Source organism: Ptychodera flava, chromosome 10 (genome assembly GCF_041260155.1).
Source record: "Ptychodera flava strain L36383 chromosome 10, AS_Pfla_20210202, whole genome shotgun sequence".
Taxonomy (NCBI): Eukaryota; Metazoa; Hemichordata; class Enteropneusta; family Ptychoderidae; genus Ptychodera; species Ptychodera flava.
This window is the reverse complement of record NC_091937.1, coordinates 17,057,334-17,081,302: the sequence shown is the minus strand read 5'-3', so window position 1 is coordinate 17,081,302 and position 23,969 is coordinate 17,057,334. Positions and strand designations below refer to the sequence as shown.

The following is a 23,969-nucleotide window of genomic DNA, read 5'->3' as shown; positions in this document are numbered from 1 at the left end:
CCAAATCTGACTTGAATCTGTTCAGGCGTTTTTGAGTTATCGTGTAAACAGACAGACAGACACACACACACACACACCACAGCAAGTTTATGTGTCAAAGTGTGACACGCTTGTTCATATGGTACAAAGTGAAAATACAAAAGTACAAAGTGAAACAATGGGTAAGGAATGGTTATTTCTAAATAAAAATTGCAGAATCTGACATAAAAGAGGTTGCTGAACAACGTGGGCTACTTTTTTTCTTTAAAAACGGCTTTTTTAAGGATCCCACTTTGTACGTACAAAGTGATGTAGAGGCAGGTTTACGTATCAAAGTGAAACATCAGGGACCACCCACGATGCGAACTGAATACGCCACTGTGATCGCAATGTTACGTGTAATTGTGCATCAGTATTGCTAAATATAAATATTCATTGTACATAAATTGATATATTTCGACAAGACATTCTAAAATGTCTATAAAGACAGTTGCATTGGCAAAATTAGTATATCTAGGCAGTTTATGTGATGCAGTCAATGGATTTACAACGCCAATGATAACACCATTTTGTTAGTATATAATTTAGCAAGCATTTCAAACGATAATATTAAGAGTGTCATGCTATAATCAGATCATTGTTAGATCAGTATCTGCAGTAGGTTTCTTCTAATTTAGCACTGTAAATTTGGACAAAAGTCACTTATCATGAAAGTTTAAGTAATATGCAAATAAAGAGCCAGGGTAAGTGCCTTAATTTTATTGGTGCCATCCACACCATGGATTGAAATCGTAACATTTATGAAGGGAAAATAGCTTGATGAAAAATATCTACAAAGATTTAAACCTTGAGAAATGTTGTCTGATTTAACCTTACTCCAATACAGAATGTGAAGGATGTAGGCATCATTCTTAGTCCCAACCTGTTTTAAATTTCTAGCCATGCATACTTCTACCGTCAAATGAAACACAAGATTCTACTTATCAAAACATTACAATTGTATGAAATACAAAAGTACCTTGAATATGCTTTTTTCAGGATGGTCCTACTTAAATTTGTAAATCACAAATGTCTGGTAATGTATAACCTTGAATGAAAATGATTGTTGGACCAGTTTAATGTCATATTGTCCATTCGAATTTGTCACAGAAATCACAAAGAAATCTGTAAGAATGCATTCAAAATATATTTACTTACTTTAAAATTTTAAAACTTACAGCTCTAACAACACCTCTCAGTATGATACCCTCTGAGTATTTTAAACCTTACAACGTTGATGCAATGAAGGTATCTAGACATTGCCCCTTGATATCTAAATTCCACTTACTTATGCCCCTTTCAGAACTCCTGGTAGTAAGTGGATGAAATTGTTAATCTCTAATCGATTGATACATGAATACTTAAAATGAATTTGTTTGCTCCTTCCCCGATATCGACCTTTGTAGTAACATTAATAAGTAAAAGGCTGACATCTGTCATGTAGTTTAATATTCTGTATTGTATAGACTTTTAGTACATTTCTGTCAGTTTAGATTTTCGCAGAATTTTTTGCACCTGTCTATTGTATTGTATATTGTTTGCTGAGCTGGTAAAACGAACTTCTTTTCCATAGGATTTCTAATAAAAAACAATTAAAAAAAACAAAAAATACTATCATTCTATCTACATCTGCTGTTCTCATATGCATACCTGTAAATAGGACACCATTTTAAAAGATCTTGCTGCCGCTGAGGCATATTTGGGTTCGCAATATTCATTGTTTGAATGCTAAACATTGATTCTTCAAAACGCAAACGCAATCATGTCAATGATACCAAGTCACACACCATGATGTGTTTACCTGGCAAAGTGAGGGACCATACACATTCTGATTGATGATTCAAAGTGACATAAAGCCACACACAAAGATGTTTTTTCCTGGCAAAGTGAGGGACGTTGCACACTCTGACTAATGATACAAAGTGACATCAAATCACACACCATGGTGTGTTTACCTAGCAAAGTGAGGGACCATACACTCTCTGATTGATGATACAAAGTGACATCAAGTCACACACCATGATGTGTTTACCTGGCAAAGTGAGGGACCATACACACTCTGACTGATGATACAAAGTGACATCAAGTCACACACCATGATGTGTTTACCTAGCAAAGTGAGGGACCATACACACTCTGACTGATGATACAAAGTGACATCAAGTCACACACCATGATGTTTTTACCTGGCAAAGTGAGGGACCATACACACTCTGATTGATGATACAAAGTGACATCAAATCACACACCATGGTGTGTTTACCTGGCAAAGTGAGGGACCATACACACTCTGATTGATGATACAAAGTGACATCAAGTCACACACCATGATGTGTTTACCTGGCAAAGTGAGGGAGCTTACTTACAATCCTGTTGTTATCACAAAGTGAAACCCAGTTACATACTACAGCTAGTTTTCAATCGGGTTCGAACCCACAACATACAACATCAGTCGCCTAGCGGAGAGGCAGCAGACAGAACCGCTGGGCTAAATCCCCACTCTCAAATAAAGAGTGGTTAATAACATGAATATTTGGCAAAATTAGAGCACACATTCAGATTGGTGCTACGGTAATAATTAACATCAGGTCATCACACAGCATATACCAAGCAAAGTGAGGGACAGGTACAAAAGCATCCCAGGTGTTGAATACCAAGTCTCTTGAAGAAAAGCATTCTATCAACATGACATAGTGTAGTAATTGTACCAAGCCTCTCTTGTTAGACATGCCTTATTCCCACACAAATACAATGTAAAATTGATGTTTGCATGTGTTGTTTCATCTAGCTGATGCATGCCTGGATTCTACAAGCATTACCTTTAATGCACTGCACTTCTGTCATCTTGAAAGTAGGGTTATACCATTTATGCATACTGTCAACTACCAAGTTCCCATATGGAAGCAAATCAGAGAGCTCTACAATCGCATGAGTTAAACAAAAGTTTGGCCCACATGACTGTAAATATCATTGAAATACTTCCTGGCACTGTATTCAGAGACTGTTGAGTTATTCAATTTTGGGGTGAATACTGTTTTCATTATTATAGAAAGTTGGCTTGTGTTGCCTAGTTACATAAAAGAAATCGACCCTGTAAAATGAAGCGTGTTTGATCACTGCTTTGTTTGTGTACTGAACAATGCAAAGAATTTTTCAAACTGTAATTTAGTACATATGATATCTCAGTGGCTTCTAAAAAGTCCTGATGTGCCTGATGGCATTTGTCTTGTGCGTTTGCAGCAGCAAATGCCCAGAAATATATGGATTTTCATGACAGCAAAAACTCCTTCTTAACCCTTTCACCACCATGGTTTGTCCCAAATCCATCGTTTTCTATGGTAAAGTTGGACCTGTATAAAGGGAACTGGGGGTGAAAGGGTTAAAGAAGATCATCCGACAGACATAAAGCAATGACAAATAAAGCCCACTTTTTGAACAACATAATCTACTTTTATTCCATTTGCTACATGGTCATCACATTAGTGAAAGCAACACATCTAACACATGAAATATGCTGATTTAATAATTTTCAACGTGAAATGCTATCAGTTTACTTTGCTACATGGTCATCACATAAGTGAAAGCAGCATACCTAACACATGACTTGCATTGGCTTTTACGGGAAAAAGTCTTTCCTCTGTAAAGGTTATGTGGCTCACTTAAATATTATGTAATAACTTTCAACGTGAAATGCTATTAGTTAACTTTGCTACGTGGTCATCAAATTAGTGAAAGCAACACACCTAACTTTTATTCCATTTGCTACATGGGAAAAAACTCATTCCTCTGTAATAGTTATTTGGCTAACTTAAATATGTAATAATTTTCAACGTGAAATGCTATTGATTTACTTTGCTGCATGGTCATCAAATTAGTGTAAGCAATACACCTAACTTTTATTCCATTTGCTACATGGGAAAAAATTGGTTCTTTGTAAAGGTTATATGGCTAACTTAAATACTATGTAATAATTTTCAACGTGAAATGCTATCAGTTTACTTTGCTACATATGGTCATCAAATTAGTGAAAGCAACACACCTAACTTTTATTCCATTTGCTACATGAGAAAAAACGCATTCCTCTGTAAAGGTTATTTGGCTAACTTAAATATTACGTTTTAATTTTCAACGTGAAATGCTATCAGTTGACTTGTTAAATCACTTTAGTTATCCTTTGGTACATGCAATACTCTCATCACAGCATGATAGTTACACATCACATCACATTAAGCATAGCAGTAAAGGCATAGGACTTGACATGAGTAAACAATCCTGCAAGGACCAGAGAGAACTGCCAACAAGCAGTGAGAGATTCACTTGGCCACATACATTGGATTGACAGAAAGCGATTGGAACTAATTTGGGATAATTTGATCTTCATATTTTCAAATTTCTAAAAAGTGTTAGGTGCCCTATAGCTGAATGTTGCAATTACTCAAAAAAACAAGTGTGTTAACTTAAAACGAAAAGCAGACGAGCTTACATTTGCAGATTAAACTGGCATTACTTCATCATCCAATTGTCCAAACTTAGTTCCAACCATGTTAGAGTTGAAGACCTTGCAAAATGTGAAGGCTCACAAAGATGTAAGGATGTAAAATGATGTGTATATCCTATTGTGATCAATTTAAAGAGTCAGCAACTATTCAAGTGTGTCTGAGAAAGACCAGTGGTCTTAAAGCACCGTGCAACAACAATTAATGACAGTTGCATTCCAATTCAAAATTCTGACCTTAAATTTGGGAAAAGGCACTCAGCTTCATCTATAGAATAAAGTAATGGCATGCCAGCTATATCAGTCTACTTTTAATGTCCATGTGTAGGTCACAGAAAAGTTTTTATGGCAACATCGAAAGAGTTCTTTTTGTTATTTAATTCTTTGCTTCTTTTCCTCCATCTTACTGAGATAACAAACTTTCCATTTGATCAGTTTCCAGTCTCTCCTTCCAAGTATCTCTGGGTGTTTCTGTATGCATTCTTTACACTCCTTCTGACCTGGTGCCTGTCTGAGTTTAATCAAATCCTTGAAGAACAATTTCAGTATGTTAAGTTCTTTTGGTGTCCATGGTTCTTTTTTTTTCTTTCGACTACTCCTACCTAATTCTTGTTTCCTCTCCTTAATCCCAGTGAAACCACTAATACATTCTTCCTTCTCATTCCCAGTACCATCACCACTAATACATTCTTCCTTCTCATTCCCAGTACCATCACCACTAATACACTCTTCCTTCTCATTCCCAGTACCATCACCACTTATGCATCCTTCCTTCTCATTCCCAGTACCATCACCACTAATACATTCTTCCTTCTCATTCCCAGTACCATCAATACCAATACATTCCATCTGCTCCTCATTCCCGGTCACATTACCGATGGAGTCTTCTTTCTTCTCATTCCCAGAACTACCACTGCCACTACATGTACCAGAGTGATGCTCAGAGGGTACTATATAAAAAGAAATATACACAATAATTACATATTACTCTCTTAATTATATATTACTCTCATAAGTGCAGCTCAGGAAGACACTGTTGACAACAACCCGCCTGGCAATATCATATTTGACATACAAGTCTGACCTATGGCCAAAATATATCTTCTTTGGTGCCTTTACCAGTGTTTTTTTGTCATCTGAATACACAATGAAGCTTCTTAATACATTTTTACTAAAAAAAAGTAGTCATTCAGCAGGATAGAAGCTATGCATTTGTACAGCATATAACACTGTAAACACTGTATCCCTAAATGGAGGTATTCTTTGATACTTTTATGCTATTATGAACACTAATGGTTTGATCATAACACACTGGCCAACCTCAATTTCATCCTCACAGAAATCAGGCAATGACCTGTTATGTGGTATGATGAGACATAGCCTTATTGATTTTTTTTCTTGTTTTGTCATTATTATTGTCTACTTATACACCAGAGTGACAAGGGTAACACTTGATATACATTTATCTGCAGTAAATTTGGATGATGAGAAGGCAAGCACATGGTCCTTTGAATGCTCTAGTGCTGAAGATGTGTTCATACTTGCAAACCTATCCTGCAAACATTGACTGATGTGCCAACCATGACTTGTGACTGGATGCAATATGCAAATGAGCAATTCTTTCACAAGCCATGCCTGACTGATAAATCAGTTACAATACAGTACAATTTGACTTTCTACAAAGTCATAGAAAATTTGTAAACTCTTTTTTTGAAATATGGTCTGACCAAACAAAGTAATTGCACATGCAAACAAGTCACTGACAATGACACAGTCCCCACTTGTTAATGGGTACTTTAATTTCAAGTCCTCTGAGAGGAAAGAGTCCTCTTCATTAATGTGATTAAAAAACTGTGATACAGATGGGGCTTAAATATGAGTCCCATGGTGGTGAAAACATAAAACCAATGTAAGCCGCCATACTAATTACAAAAGGTCATTAAGATGAATAAATTAGTATTTAATCGACAGGATACTGACAAACACTTTTGCATCCTATCCTAACACTGACAGATTATCACCAGTAACATATTTCATAAAGTTTGACAACAAAAATTAATTATGTAAATGCAATTCAGCAATTAATTTATATGTATAAATGATATCACTAAGTGTCATTGATTTGTATTTACAACACTATGAGATCAAAATCTGTACCAAGTTCCATCAATTTAATGCTGTATTTGTGGATATATCACTCTAATTAGGAAAGTTCATTACATATGCAATAAATAAATTAACTTGACACTGATAAATGTCTTCTTCACTGTTAAAGCAATGTAAGCTTAACATCTGTACCAAGTTTCATGAAATTTGATGCAGTATTTCTTGACACATCAGACTAAGTACGAAAATTCAATAATTGACATGATACTGCTACATGCCGTTAAACAAATTGATGTACATATGTATGACATGGGTCAATGTCCTTGTGTCAACTTTGAATGATACTGGTGGAAATGTGTCTGAGTTATAGCTCTGTACATGAAGAAATCATAACAAAATGGCAACAAGGCAGCCATTATATTGCATTGGACTGTGAAACCAATAGACATGCATATTTATGACATAATTGGTCAATATCCTTGTGCCAACTTTGAAAAAAATCAGTTGATACATATCCAAATTATGCCTCAGGACATGACAAAATCATAACAAAATGTCCACAAGGCAGCCATGTTGTATCGGATTGCACTATAGGGAAAAAGTGCGTGACTAGAGCGAGAAACTGAAGCTTTCTCGCAATCGGTGAGAATCTGTTCTTATAATTCTCACCGCTGTGGGTGAGAAAATTTTAATCTCCACTGGAGATTGGTGAGAAATGCACTCCTTGGCGAGAATCAAGAAATTCTCACTAAGTACAGCGAGAATTGAAATTCACTGGCGAGAATCATCAAGACTCGCCGTTCATTGGCGAGAATCATAAAGACTCCAAACGGCGAGTCTTGATGATCTCGCCAGTGAATTTCAATTCTCGCTGTACTTAGTGAGAATTTCCATTCTCACAGGTGAGAATTTGTTCTCACACTTGATTCTCGCCAAGGAGTGCATTTCTCACCAATCTCCAGTGGAGATTAAAATTTTCTCACCGACAGCGGTGAGAATAAGAACAGATTCTCACCGATTGCGAGAAAGCGTCAGTTTCTCGCTCTAGTCACGCACTTTTTCCCTATAGTGTTGGAAATCAATTGACATGCATATTTATGACATTGGTCAATATCCTTGTAAAAACATTGAATAAAATCCAATGATACATGTATGAGTTATGGCGAAGGACATGAAAAATTGTAACAAAATGCAGGGCTCAAAATTAGAGGTGGTCAAGCGTCCACAGACTACCAACTTTTCCCTGGGGCTACCAAAGTCCATGAAATGGTAGCCCACAGGGACTACCAAAGCCTGGGACATGAAATTCAGCCAGTACTTGGCATGCCATGTCCGGTCTTTCACTTTTGGACAAGCTAAATGCAGTCAAACCCAGCTGAACACAATAAGGCCGGACAATGTCTTTGTTTTATAAATTACAATGACGACCTTGCGATGAAACTTTGCAACAAAGTTTCAATATCTCAACTGATGTACTTGGTTGACAGGCACAGAAAATGATGGCCTATGAAAACGTGTTCTCATTGCATTTTGATCAAAATGTATCAAGCACAAACTCCTCCCTACTACAGAAAGCCCATGGTCTGTATTAGCCCTGCTGAGGTGGTGGCCATTGCCATGACGACTATCAAAATTGGCATTCAACTTTGAGAATGAATCGGGTTGTCAATACAATGAAAGGTCACCAAACTTGTTAGTGTCACTATCATCAATTACACAGGTTTCCTTTGGGTAATAAAAGTGTGCAAGTATTCACATCAAATGAATGACTAACAAATTCACTTCATGGGCAGAATCTTTTAAAATAGCTTTTTTCTCTCATTAATGAAAAAATTCCCTACACTAAAATATGCATGGGCTACCAGTCATTGCCACTGAGCTACCGACTTCAGAAAATGGTAGCCCAAGCTGACTGCCTGGGGAAAAAGTTAATTTCGAGCCCTGAAAATGGGTACCATGCAGCCATATTGGATCATATCGTGAAACAAATTGATGTGCATATGTATGATATAGATCAATGTCCTTGTACCAACTTTGAATAAAGTTGGTGGAGATGAGCCTGAATTATGGCTCCGTACATAAAAAAATCGTAACAAAATGGCCACATATTGGATCATATCGTAGAACAAATTGATGTGCATATGTATGATTTAGGTCAATGTCCATGTACCAACTTTGAATAAAATCATTTGAAATGTGCCTGAGTTATGGCTCCGTACATAATAAAATCGTAACAAAATGGCTGCACGGCGGTCATATTGGAACACATCACAAAACAAATCAATGTGGATATGCATGACATAGGTCAATGTCCTTGTACCAACTTTGAATAAAATCAGTTGAGACATGGCTGAGTTATGGCTCTGTACATGAAAAAATTGTAACAAAATGGCCGCCATATTGGATCATATCATGTAACAAATTGATGTGCATATGTATGATATAGGTCAATGTCCTTGTACCAACTTTGAATAAAATCGGTTGAGATGTGCCTGAGTTATGGGTCAGTACATGAAAAAATTGTAACAAAATGGCCTCACAGCAGCCATATTGGTTCATCACAAAAAAATTGACGTGCGTATGTATGACATATGAAGTAATCCTTGTACCAAGTCTGAATGAAATCAATCCAGGCATCTCTGAGATATCTGCATGAACAGACGGACGCACGGACACACGGACATGACCAAACCTGTAAGCCCCCCTGGACGGTGTCCTGGACGGTGGGGACTAATAAACTATTACTTTACACGCTTTGAATACCAGAACTTAAATGTTTGAACTCTATAAGACCATTTATGTGGCTGCAAAGTCACATTAAATGCGGTTGAGTAAGTTTTGATATATAATATGCAAATGAGTAAGTATTTAGCAAGTCATGCACACCGAACCTTTTTCCTAGTGACAATACTACCAGTACTGTATGTCCAGGGCACTTTCAAAATCATATCAAACATAGTTGAGTAATATTAGACACATGGCCCATTTACAGCAACTCATTAACTGTGCAAATGAGCAATTAGCAAGTAAATCAACCCCAACAAAACCTCTTTCATCAAAGCTGCATTTATGAACACCACTGCAAGGGGAGGAATCATGATTCTGATACTTTTAAATGTCTTTTCTAGCAAATTCAAAAACTGGTGAAATATCCCCCACCCAAAGCTGACAATCTCTTGAAATCAGTGTGATACAGCTTATTCAGGGAATTGGCATGAAAGATGCTTCCCTCTCCCAAAGAACAACATTAACCATATATTTTAAGATGGCCAAAAGTTGCCTTCTGATGCTAGTCTTTTGAATTTCAAAGGTGATTACAAAGTACACAGTTACAATGAAAGAGGCAATCATCAGCAATACCAGAAAATGACAGTGTTTATAGCATGGCCGAAGAAATTAAATTCTTTTGTTTTTCTCTATGCATGCATAGGTTCTTTGGAGGTTTCATGAAAAAACACGCTGTGTGTCTGAATATTACTGTACCGCTTAACTTTTCTGCCAACAAATCTTTGTTTTAAAATTTTGTAAAATGTGCTCAGAAATACCTGCTTACAAAATGTCACATCACAGTGTACATTATGGAGGTGAAAAGGATGTTTCTGCTTTGATTCTTGAATAGGTACTTTTACAGAAACAATCTTAGACTAGTAAATGTCAAACTCATGTATGTTCAATTTTCTGTGTGTGGTTTGAACCATATACCCACTTACTAATCCCAATTTTGATTGAACACAAAACAAATTACTCGGGCTAAGTGAGTGACTGTAATAGCTGTAGTGATGCAGCCATGCCTATCGGTATGTGACAAGGGTACTAGAGTATATTTACTAGGTTTGACAGAAAATACTTGCTAGGGAAGAGTTCACTGGGGTGGGGAAGGCATGCATTGGATTGAATATTGCTCTCCAATCACTGAAAACTGTTGTCATTTTTTAGTCAAAATGGTGGCTTCTGATGCATTGTCAGATGTGCAAAAGTATTGAGTTCATTTCAAGGCATACCTAATATATACAGTGCAATAGACTGGCCCTGCAGTTTGCAGATTTAGACAGTGGAAGATTTGGCATTATGTGAAAACCAAGGACCAAAAACGTCAATGACATATTGATCATAAATGGGCTTGAATTTCATTCTTTCTAATTTAAGTCATGCTGAAATTCATGAAAATGGAGGACATATGTGAAATTTGAGTCTTCCTCAGGAAAGTGTATTTTAAAAAATAATGTCACACATCCATGCAAAAACATTACATAGATACATAGGTGATGAACACTGACTGATTCTATGAAGTCCATGTGGTATACATTTCAAAAAGGAGTTTATAATCAGTTGAGACATACCCATATGTATGACACTGTACTAAAAACTTCTGCAAACTAGCGGCAGCATGTCTAGTGATAAATCTGGAATGCCACGGCCAACAAGAAGATGCTGCAAATACACCTATTTTACTTAACATTTAACTTCATCAGTTCTTTTTTGAGCATCAACCCATGCAAAGACATGCTATATTGATACTCTCGTGATTGTTTCTTGAGAACAAAACTCCACAAAATTTGGTTTTGAACTTCAATGTCATACAGTGATATCTTACCTGGTTTGACAATGTCAGTGTCATCAGTATCAGAATCACTCTCTTCAGACTCAACATAATCTATAAGAACAAAGTTTATGAATTTAGGTTTACTTTCTATCAGGAAATCTGAAAATTATTATCAAAATCTTTGGCAACTTGCATGCTTTAACTTGGTGCTTGAAGTTTCCAAATCCAGCATGAAAAAACTAAACAAGTACAGCTCCACTGAAGTATTTGACGTACATTCACACACATAATATACATTGTACATACATATACACACCTTAGACAGATCCCCTACCATACTGAATAGAGCTAAAACATTTATTTCAAGATTGACTGCATGTGTGCCATGCTTCCTTTAACCCTTTTCCTGCAAAGTCCATATTTTACCACTAGGTCAAGATGGTTAAAATTAATGAAACACAACATATTCCATATGGTGTATTTAATATAATACTGTACATTTGAAAGCTGTTTAAAACATAAATACTGTAAACTTGAATTATTTGGACTAAAGATGCTATAACAGATCAAGCCAAGTAGGTGAAAATGTGTCATGTTTTGGCTCAATACTGCTTTTTACTGACTTGGCTGATGGGGAAGTGATACTAGGTAGGAAAACGGTTAAATCTGCTCATACATTCTTAGATATTTAACCTACAGGGACATTAGGAATACTGGGGAGAGGCACTAAAATTTTCTTGGATGATGAAAAACATAGTGTAAACCAGAAAGTATGAGCTCCATATTGTGAATTTAAAGGGATAGAGTTGCCATTTTTCATGAATTTTGTTTGATACAAGATATTATTTTACATGTTGAAAGATACTGAATTAATGGGTGATCGTACATATATTGATCCCAATTTTAGACACACGAAACCAACATGTAAATGAATTAATAGTCATGACCATTACGTTATCATCCTAATGGTTTCACTTATCATGTTTAAAACGGGGGTTGAATATATGTATGGTCAACCATTCATTCAGTATCTTTCAACATGTCAAACAATATAAGTAGTACCTTGTATCAAACAACATTCATGAAAAATGGCCGACTTTGTCCCTTCAAGAAAAAATAACTGGTTTGCACATTCGTATAATTACCTGTTGGGTCGAATTTTATTTCATCCAATGTTTGCCCTCGGAATTGATGCATATTGCCTTTCTCCATGGCGAGTAAGATCTTGCTGACTTTTGCTGTCTGATAAGCGTCCTCGGGCAGACGATAGAACGTTTCATGGACTTTCTGACTGTGCCCCATGAATGTGGACAGTTGCTTCAACTCAGACTTTCCCATTTCAAGGATCTGTGCAACGGTGGCGACTTGTTTCCTTAGCTTGGTAGACCGTATATACTCTGGGTTCTTTGCTCCACATTCATTTGCATATTTGCGAAGAACATCTGAGCCTCTAACGTGTCCCCCTGCTTGATAGTGGACTCTTGCAAACACATAATTGTTACTCTTGCTGATTCCCACATCTGACCGCTTGCTATTAAGTACATCAATAGCCTCTTTCAGGTTTGGTGGGAGTAGAATTGCGACTTTGTTTTGCCTTTTGCCTTCAGTTTCAATCCTGGTGAAATGAGTGTACAATCTTCTCTCCAGTGGTGAGAGACTGGCCATAATTTCATCACTTTCCAGATTAATACCCTTCTTATTATAAGTTTCCAATGTCAGTTTTCCAACCTCACCACTTCTCCTCCTATTAAAGATGATGACTTGAGTAAGTGTGGTTTCACACAGAGTTTTCCAGGATTCCACACTGGTGGTTTCTTTTAAGGAAGTCAGTGCTGATGTAGACAGGTTGCTCAAATGTCTGTTCAGACATTTTACGTCTTTGGTAAGTGGAAGGCGCTGTGGTTTATTCCAACTCAGCTTTCTTTGAGCTTTGCGGGCACGTGCCAACACTTTTGTCTGCCACCTATTGTTCATTAGAGTTTGAAACCCTGTAACTTCTTCCTCAAGGGATTTATTTGCACTTTGAATAGCTTCACAGTGCAGAATATTGAGAGCTTTCTTCACACTTTGGCCTAACTTCATGACTAAGGATGGGACTTTGACACTTTTATCCCCTTCTATCATTCCCGCTAGCATTTGTGTTGCTTGGACTACAACACTGAAGTTTTGCCTATTTGACAGACAGCCTGCCAAGGATGTAACTGATGGATTGATCTTTCTCACTTCAAGAAGGAATCGTCCTAGCTCGCGCATTTTACAACTGACATAATGGCCTTCTTGAAAATTACCAGTAGCGCATAAATCTGCACCAAATTGAAGTATTAACGGATCACTTTTCACAATCTTTGAGATATCATCATACTGCATTTTTGACAAAATGTTTTCAAGTTCAGTCCCAACTACAGCAAAGCCATCATTTTTGACAAACATAACCATTGTAGCTGCTTCTGACTGTACTAGTTTCCTTTTGTGGGCAGAACTTTCTTCCTTAGGTGACATTCGACAGGTTTTGCGATGTCTGCGAAGAGAATCCTTTGCGAAGAGTCCCTTACAAACTAGACATGGTAAATAATCATCGGTATGTACACTCTCAGATGTTGCACATCTCCATGGAATTACTTCCCCTTCACCTGTTTTCCAAACTTTCTTATTGTGGTTGAAATTTCCTTCATTACGGATTTTTTCAAGAAGTATGTTCCTTTCCTTTGATTTCTTTGGAAATGATGCTGCTTTTGCTACATCCAATTCTGCACCATGACAAGTGAAGAGGTGTCTTGACAGTTGAACAAAACTACTTTTACAGTATAAGCAGTACTGTGGCTTGTTCATTACTCGCTTTCCGTTTTTCTTGCTGGTCACTTTAACTTTGCTCTTTTGTTGCTCTCTTCCCTGGAACATAAGCACACAATTTCAGATTATATGACAAAAATAGCAACTCACTCAAATATAACTTGGCTCACCAAAATGTGTTGCCCAAAGGTTATGTAGGCCAATCAACAAAATATTTTTTCAACAGCATTGTGAGCTTCTGTATTTCAAAGCACAGAAACTCAACATTCTCAAACAGGGAACATGAACATGATATCAGACACGTCTACAATTCATATTGTAAAGCATATATAACTTGTCTAACAAGCTCTTCAAAAAATAATTTTGTCCAAAAATAAAAAAAATATATTATTTTATAACTTCAATGTTGCACTTTTCATCACAATTCTGATCCATATGATAACCTTATCCCCAGCATTAAACCTATGTAAATGTACCTTGTTGAACCATTTTGGAGAAAATAAAAATTTGACCAACAATACAAAAGCTGCCAAATACAATTTTTGCAAATTGTAGATGATGTGAACAAACTTGACGGAGAACATTAAATGCTAACCACAAACAAAATTTCAAAGCTCTCAGATAAGCAGTTTTGAAGAGATAGATTTCACCCAATTGAGGAAAATCACAAAACAATATGTGACATAATTATGGCAGAAATCCACTGTTTTCAATGGTCAAGTTTGACCTTAAAGCACAGATATGAGAGTTGCAGGATTAAGATGATACATGTACCAAAGAAAGCTATTGCTTAGCAACAGTTGTTGGGGAGAAATTTTAAAAAGCCATGAAAACAGGAATTTACTCATTTATTTGAAAATAGCTAATAAGTCTGGCTAAATGGGTACATATGCAATACAGATTACAGACTGACAAATGGGAGGAAAGACTATGTTGTTTACCTTTTTAGCGCTGCTACCACTAGATCCATTACTTGTACGTTCCATCAGTTTCTGCCTTTTCTTTGGCACTGACAACATCTTGCTCTTCTTCAAAAGCTTGATCTGCAATTTAAAATTCAGGACACAGACAACATGTAACATCAAAAGTCCTGTTATCAATTACATCAAACATGGCTAATCAACGTTTGGATCTAAGATAGATGTACAATATGTGACATAATTATGGCAGAAATGGGCCAACTTAATTAAAGTCATACCGTGTATGAAAACAAAATATAAATTCACATGCTGTATATTTCAAAAAGCGTATTATCACACCATTACAGCTATATGCAGATACACTAGAAATAAATCACTGCCATTTCATCTCAAGTGTCAATGATGCAGTGCTTTTCTGATAAGGTTATAACATGGTCTACTTATTGGCCTGTCATCTGTCCATCAGCAACAGTTTCATTCTCTGAAATTACTTTGAAATTTGATTTGTAGGTTCATTGACTTTAGTTCTATAATCACACTGGCTACTTTTGCACCTTTACCTAAACCACCTGGCTCATTTGCTAGTAATCCACTGGCACCAATGGTATCAATTAAGTGCAGAAAAAGCAACACATGATGGCACTAATGTTTTCATGTCACTTGCCTTTTTACGATGAGTTTTCTTCTCGTTACCATCTGTGAATTCACTTTCACTTTCACTCACGCTTGGTGGGATATAATCCTCATCTCTATCATCATTGCTATCACTATCCGAGAACAAACGTTCTTGATAACAACATGCCATTGTGACTTCATTCTTTGTGGTATCCTTTAATGAAAGAAAAGAAGTCATTATCAATGATCCATGTCCCTTTAATAACTTTGTAAGACATAAGTCTAGTCTGAGTCATATGGCAATTTGAATCTTTTTCTCGGAACAAATTAATTTTGGATTTGGTAGCATGCTATGATCATCTGAATGTTACTAGAGTAGCACAAGCTTTCAAAGATGGGCAATCTCCTTCATCAGATGCAAGAGTGGAATGAACAATTGAAGCAGAACTCCCCTTATGCTTCCTCGTGAACACTTTTCATTCTGAACTTTCTGTGGCTTTCTGCTTCAAATGATTTATTGGACCCATGCATCTGAGGAAGGAGACTACACGTCTTTGAAAACTCATATGCCCTAGTGACCATTCAGTTGATTACAGCGTGCTACCAAACCTTGGATTATGTTGAAGATCAACAACGCTACATGTCTCTTGGAACAAATTGACATACATACATAGGGCTGCATATATGTCCAACAAACAATGCATATAATAGGTTCAGACATGTCAGTGTAATGGATACAGACAAGAAAAAGTAAAAACAATGCGATCTAGAATGCAATAGAGATCCACTGTTAGTGTTGCAAAAATGGACCACTGAAGCGGTTTCCTAGCAATGCTTTCCCTAACAATGTCAAGAACTGCCCTAAAATGGAACAAGTCATCGTTGATGACACAGTCCCCGCTTGTCCATTTTGTTATAATCTTTGGTGTCTAGGTAGCTGTGGTCTGGGTAGCTGTGGAATGACATTGATGCAATGGGTGCTGAGGCCTGTGACTTGCATAATAAAGTAATCTGACGAACGTTCAATAAAATTGACCCATCTCTGCCGGTAATGACCATTGAAGGAACTTTTGATTACATCACACATAACGATGCCCTCACTGCTTCTAATGCCATGATGGCACATACTATAAACATGGTTTGGTGGAATTTTAGAAATGGTATGGGATCGGGTATGTTGTTGTAATCAGCCATTTCGGATCGTATAATGAAACAAATTAATGTGCACAAGAATGCAGCCATATCACGTTTAAACAAAATCAGTCCATCGAAGGACAGTAACCTATGTTTATGTTTCAAAGACATAAAAAATCACACCAAAGTTGAAATCAAATGGCTGTCTATTGACCATATGGATCATAGCACAAAATTTGTAGACATGCATATGTATGCCATAGTACTTTATCTTTGTACCAAGTCTCAACAACATTTGTTAAGGAATATTTGCATATGATTAAGCCTCAAAGACATGAAGAAATCCAAAAATGACCATCTGGCAGCGATACCTTGGGGAAATATGACAATCTGGCAACCATATTGGAACATGTCACGAAGTACATTGACATGTATATGTATGCCATAGTGCGTGATCTTTGTGCCAAGTTTCAGGTATGTAGGAGTATCTCAAACCATACACTCTGAGTTCCAAAACCGAGTCGGACTTGCAAGTCCGAGTACTCGGACTTGCATACTCCGAGTAAAACTGCTTACTCAGACTTGTACGGTATACTCCGAGTACATGGCCTACTCGGACTTGTATACTCCGAGTACATGGCCTACTCGGACTTCAATACGCCGAGTAATACGTGTTCCTATAAATGCATATTTTGCCATACCAGTCAAGAAACGACCTGTCGAAAAAAGGTATTTTATTACTCACAGAGTTTACGCCTAGCGCGAATCGATATGTCGAAAATCTGCTCTTTTGAAAAAAGAATTTCATTTTCACGATGTCTTGAAATCTGTTTTGCAATGTATATTAAACCACAGTCCCTCCACAAGGAGCGACCGTGAGTTTACCCTCAGAAGAAAGCTGCTGCCATGGCCAGCAGCGAGGTTTTTTGAAAGATGACTTAGACGTAACATTTACAGTAAAACCAATAAACTTTAGGCAAGTCCAGTCAGTTACTCAGTTCGATATCACACAGTCGTGCCATTAGCGAAATAAATGCATGACATCACAGGTCAAGTAAGGTCATAATTTACGACCAAGTGGTCACTCGCACTGGGTTCATACTATACAGGAGTGCACTATGCTCATTTTATTTTGAAAAATTATTAGTTTAATTATTTTATCAAGACATAAATATGCCTAAAATGCTTGGGCAAGTCTATCATGGCCTTGCCACGCTAGCAAACCAAGGCCATGACGTCACAGGTCAACAGGTCATTTGATAATGGCGTCCGTGTTCTAATACATGTAACTCGCATCGATGCATCGGTGAAACGATTCAAGTCATGTATCAAATCAGGATCTGATCCGGTAATGAAACGAAAAGACAAGACAAACTACTAATTTGCGTGACGGTAGCTACACTCTACAATGACTTGAGCGTGTTGTACAAGATGGTATTTTACACAGGTGCTCAAATCAACCAGTGATCGCGAAGCCCCCTGTAAACGTACATAAAGATCGCTCTTTATGTACGTTTACAGGGGGCTTCGCGATCACTGGTTGATTTGAGCACCTGTGGTATTTTACACAGATCAGAGAGCAGACAGATCGCGTTAACAACTCTTTTCTCTGAGCGACTGGAAGTACATATACTGTATACGCTGTTTGCAAATTTTTATCACAAGATCGAATATTTCCTGTGTTTTTCCAGCATTGTTTTTCTATAAGCAAGTGTAACTCGGCATATTCAACTCCGAGTAGGTCATGCACTCGGAGTATACAAGTCCGAGTACTCGGACTTGTAAGTCCGACTCGGTTTTTGAACTCGGAGTATGCTGTTGAAGGCACTCTTACATACCTCCAAGTTTGGACAAAATCGGTGTAATGACCTTTGAATTAAGCTTCAAAGACATGCAAAATTCCAACAAAATGGCAGTTCTGCAGCCATATTGGCTCCTATCGCAAGGTTAATTGATACATGCATATGTATGCCATAGTGCTTTGCCTTTGTGCCATGTTTGAACAAAATTGGTTCAAGGATGTTTGAGTTATGGTTCAAGACATGAAAAAATCGCAACAAAATGGCCGCCACACGCCCATTTTGGATCGTATCGCAATATAATGCGACATGCATATGTAGACCATAGTGTTATGCCTTTGTGCCAAGTTTGAACAGAATCGGTTCAAGGATGTTTGAGTTATGGTTCAAAGACGTGAAAAATTGCAAAAATATGGCCACCTTAATAGAATCGATATCTCGCGATCCGCGTGCAGTCGCCATGTCAAATATCGACCGTTGGTATTCAAAAAATGTGTTTTAAAAATATTACCAAGAGTTAATGCGGTCAATTATTTGAAGTTGCATGACAGTAGCGGGACCGTTGTCAGAGAAGAGATTTTTTACAAAAAACCGTAAAAAGTCACCACCACCCAAATCCAAACAAAAATACAAAGACGCAAATTTCCTGGTTTTTTAAAATATGGATCAGAAATCATCCTCAAAAACCTGCATACTAAGGAAATCAATTTAGAGAAGAGTTGACAAAAAAATACAATAATCCTTTAATTATCAATCAAAATTCTTCTGAACAGGTTGCCTCATGGTCCAACACAACAAATTTCACAGCAATCACATTAGCAGTTTCAAAGAGGAAGTATCAAAATGTTGATTGACAAGAGATGCTGGACAGACAGCCAAACACTGTCCACCTAAGTTCAAAGTCATTAACAGCATAGGGGACATAGCAAACTACGTGAAACATTTCAGCATGCAATATATCACTTATACATATATTTTTATTTGCCAGTCTGGCAAATTATACATCAACTTGGTTGACAATCAATGGTAGCTACCCCTTTACAGTCTGGCAAGGGGACATTTTAGTTAGCACTTATTGCATCAAATAGATCCTAAATTGATTTTACAAACACCAACTGACATGCAGAGCATAGAATAGTTCTATCTTGCAGTTTATGACACCTGGTGTACACATATTTGCAAACATTAGCTTGGCAAGAAAATTGACAAATAGACGAGACTGCGATAGATTGCATTATAAAGACTTGGTTGCACTAGCTTAAACGCTGGTAATCAGATTCAATGGAACAACCTCCGACTTCAACCTCCAGCTTCAGAGAAATAACATCTGCATGCATAAAAATCAGAGATAAACAAGTATGTGTGCAAGTAGACATGCAGTAATATTGACATTGTGTTATCAGAGGATGTGGAGGCTGGATCCATATTGAGCTGATAACCACAACATTAACCCTTTCACCACCATGGTTTGTCCCAAATCCATTGTTTTCTATGGTAAAGTTGGACCTGTATACAGGCAACTGGGGGTGAAAGGGTTAAGGCAATTGTTTGTCCACTTTGATCTCCTTCCACTCAAAAAGACTGACCTTGCTGTAAGTTGTAACACCACTGACACCATTCTCCTTTCGGATAATTTCTTGAGCTTCTGCCAATGAGACTTCATTGTCCTTTAGGATGTCTTCTTCAGATTCTACAGATAAAACATGACAGGCATTTTATATGCTGTTTCTAATATAATAAAGTAATGTTGTTATCAGAAAGTATTCCAATTGAAATAATAAATCATAATGCAGTCTTTTAATGAATGGATTAGAAGATTGACATTGCACATGCTTGTGATTTTATAATCTTGTGTACTCACTCACCTGTTGTATAATTAGCTTGTCCAATTGCACCATCAATTCCAAGCAGCATTGTCATAGGACTGACAGACACAGGAATATGCTGTGGTTTTCCATTAGTGTCTTCTTGCTCAATTCTTTGTTCCTAAAAAGTAACAGTTACAGTATTTCTGGTTTTAGCTGCATACTTTTGTATTGAGATATGTATGTACCGGTACTTCCACGTCCACTGTGGTGCAATACCAAAAACATTACAGCATTATCTTAAACAGGAATATACAAGACCATGGGCAAGTCTATTGATACAGTATAAGTTATGTTTCTTTTTTTGTCTAAGCAAGGAACTGTTAATTGTAAAACAAAAGAGAAACAAAACATCAGCTTTGCAGGACATATCTCTCTTTAATGAGTATTTGTGACAAGAACATTTATTCTGTGAACATACAATTCCAAGGAAGCCTGACACTCATAGAATCTTTATATCTTCAAACAGGCACAGTGGCAGGGCTCGTTTTGGTACAAATTTCAATGTTTCTGGTGAAGTCGTATAAAATGAATCAGAGACATGATTCTGGAGATATACTTGTACACCCTACAAATACAAATATTACTATTAAAGAAAGACACAAACCATGTGTACAAAATGTCAGTTGTAAACAGCAGTATTGATTTTAACAAAGAATCAAAACTACAGAATGTGAATTCTCATCACAATTGGAAAAAAATCTCAATATGGTCCCAGGAGAACTGATTACTGTCAGAGACAGATAATGATGACAGATGATGTGGGCAACCAAACATTTGATAAGCACATCAATGCTGATAATAAAGATAAGACACATACATTGTTTCTGATGTGCAGATATCTGTGACTATTGGTCTGATGTAAATAGAATGACGCAGATATCAATATGCACATCACTACATTAAAGCACCAACTGTGTTAGCAATAGAAGTAACACTTAGTCATATCTAGAGGTAAAATTCTCCAAGTGACACAATGGCAAACTTGAAACTGACCTTCCTTTCTAGTATATCAGCAACTGCTTCATTTCCAGTACAGACGCTCACTTCAGAATCTGTATAAAAGTTACATTTACATTAAATGGATTACAAAATTTCAAAATTTCTAATGTACTGGTGCATGCAAAGAAAACTTATTGACTCCATGAGCTCAGGCTGATTGCAAAATTGTCAAAATTTCAAACAGACTGTGTGTGTAAAGACAAATTTTGACCTTCATGAGCTCAGGCTGATCACAAAATGTCAATATTTACAATGGACAGAGGCACATAAACATAAATTATGGCACTCATGAGCTCAGGCTTTTATAAAAACCATGGACAAAGTCAATGATAGTCAAGGGGAAGGGGATCCAATATACGGCAAATTGAGGAAAACATGTTTGTACAGAGTCTGCAAGTAAGTCATATGGACTATAGAGATCACAGCTTCCTTGGCAAATACTTTGACTAGGTCAAGCATTAAGTAACAGAATGGCAAGACTGCATCTTCAAGGAAATCTCTGATCATATATGGAATAGTATTTCTTGTCAGATATCTTTTTGAAACAATTGTCCTGGCTTTAAGTTAACACTGCGTTGAGTTATACAGTATGTATGGATTATAATCCAGACTTTGCCTATTACGCACCCTAAAGCTGTTTATTGATTTAATTTATTTAAACAATTTCACTCCAACTAGTCACTTGTCTGTCGTTTATTTTTTGCTTACCTAGCAGACAATCTTCTTGTCTTTGTTTATTCTTTGTAGAATTGTTAATGGAGAGACTAACACAGAAGTTGATGGGCCATCACCATTATAGGCTTCTTGCTTGACTATTGGCTATAATTATTTTATAAAATCAGGATTACCATTTAACCAGCATAAAAGTTGTTACAGCTTGAAATACAATGCTAAGGAACTGTTGATCCAGATAGTAGGGATTGGGATTCATCTCATACACACAAAAAAGAAATTTCAAGGTCATCCAAAACTTTGAGACAATGATTGGTCTCTGTGCTTGTCCACTATGAAGACAACTTTATGCAACCCTTAGTAACTAAGACTACCAGTAGAATCTGATATGCACATTATAAACTTAACCATCATCAGTAATTACCATTGTACATTCTGTAATTTAAGAATTAAGAAGAAATACATAATACTGTGAAGAGAGGGATGATGAAAGTATATCAAATGTGCAAGTCTCAAACTGGAATTGTAAGTGTCAGTCAGATACAGCTACTTATGATAGCAACTTTAGATATCATTATTAATATAACGTTTAAGTCATTTAAATGCAAACTTAACATTGCTATTGGCTATTGCTTGGTGCAAAAACCTCCTTTTCAATTTTGTTTAGATAAAAGAGGTTCAGCTGTACATTGTCCTTGTAAATCAGACTTAAGTTAGCTACTTTTCAATTTTGTTCAGTGTTATGGCAGGGACTTACCATGATGATCTCAGATATATTAGCAACCACTTCATTCTGACTGGAGATGTTTTCTTCAGAATCTATGGGTAAAAAATAGCAGACAACATGCTAACATAGCCCAGTAATGTGACTATCTACATAAGTTTATCAATTCCAATGATAAAGTCCAATTAACTCAACTGTAACAGATTCCCTGCTCTAATACTGAATGAATTGATTGCAGAAAGAAGTCAACATTGTTCGACCCTTTGGCTTACTTTTACATCAATGTTTGTCAGGTCTAGACATTTTGCAATATATTAGATTGGTTGTCACCATTTATTTTGAACTTGGATGATAACAAAAGAAATTGACAGACTATCCATGGCATATGGTAAGTTGGTAATGTAATGTCTTTGTGATAACGTTGACAGATTCAATCAAGACATGTTAGTGATGCCAGTTTTTGACAGATGCAAAACACTTAAAACATAGATCCATATGTGGAAATACCTATTCTAGAGTTTGGTTTGGGAAATGACACAATTTGAGACACATATCATTTTTTTCAAGCTTCACTCATTAATATATAGCCTCCTTGACAAAATCCAACAAATATACAATTCAGGGAAATAAAATGAAATGAGTCTTTCCTATTTACAATTTCTCATGGACAAGTTGCTTATTTACCAATGAACATATCAGACGGCCCTACGGTGACACATTAAATAGTTAAGCTGGGTTTGCATGCCTTTTCTTTATAAGATTATTCCATCAAAGCTGGTCTGATGATAACAGAATGGCTGCCTCCAATCATTGGACTTTAACCGTACATGGAAATGTAGAGCATACTTAATTATAATATACAGTATTGCTCTTTCGCCATTTAATGTATGAATACCAGCAAGAGAAGTGTCTGATATTGTTGTCTGATATTGCTCTCAGCTGACAGATGGACAACAGATTCTGTAAGCACCGAGCTAAAAATCCAAACAGCACAAATTAATCTTCAAATAAACACTATTTAAGAAGACAAGACACTTGGTTTAGACCTCTGGTAGACCATACATAAAACTTTGTTAGGCAGAGTTCTTTCACATACCTTGTTTTGTTGTTGGACAGACTAACACAGGCGATGGTTGTTGGTTGTTCTTGTTGCCTTCCTGCCTGACTTTTGCCTGGGGAAAATAATAGCAATGATGACAATTCTAGTTTCATCAGAATCATGCATGTAAATTTGTTCTATCTTCTCTCTGGAAGCATTGAAGCACAACATTTCTTCAATGACACCA

The 23,969-nt window shown here is 36.7% G+C and overlaps 1 protein-coding gene across 6 annotated transcripts in view; it reads right to left on the bottom strand.

Moving 5' to 3' along the window:
* Positions 1-3,446: 3,446 nt before the first annotated feature.
* The window catches only part of LOC139142128 (uncharacterized), a 35,254-nt gene continuing 14,731 nt past the window's right edge, over positions 3,447-23,969 (bottom strand). For 5 of the 6 annotated variants that reach the window (XM_070711958.1, XM_070711959.1, XM_070711961.1 and 2 more), the window contains exons 10-18: positions 23,780-23,855; positions 22,717-22,778; positions 20,286-20,406; positions 20,007-20,110; positions 15,537-15,701; positions 14,894-14,995; positions 12,308-14,051; positions 11,214-11,273; positions 3,447-5,463 (exon numbers count right to left, since the gene is read on the bottom strand). In XM_070711958.1, coding sequence (XP_070568059.1) covers positions 4,886-5,463; positions 11,214-11,273; positions 12,308-14,051; positions 14,894-14,995; positions 15,537-15,701; positions 20,007-20,110; positions 20,286-20,406; positions 22,717-22,778; positions 23,780-23,855 — 3,012 coding nt within the window. In that variant the 3' untranslated portion in view covers positions 3,447-4,885. The remainder of the gene's footprint in view (positions 5,464-11,213; positions 11,274-12,307; positions 14,052-14,893; positions 14,996-15,536; positions 15,702-20,006; positions 20,111-20,285; positions 20,407-22,716; positions 22,779-23,779; positions 23,856-23,969) is intronic. The other variant, XM_070711963.1, reaches the window with a different exon arrangement.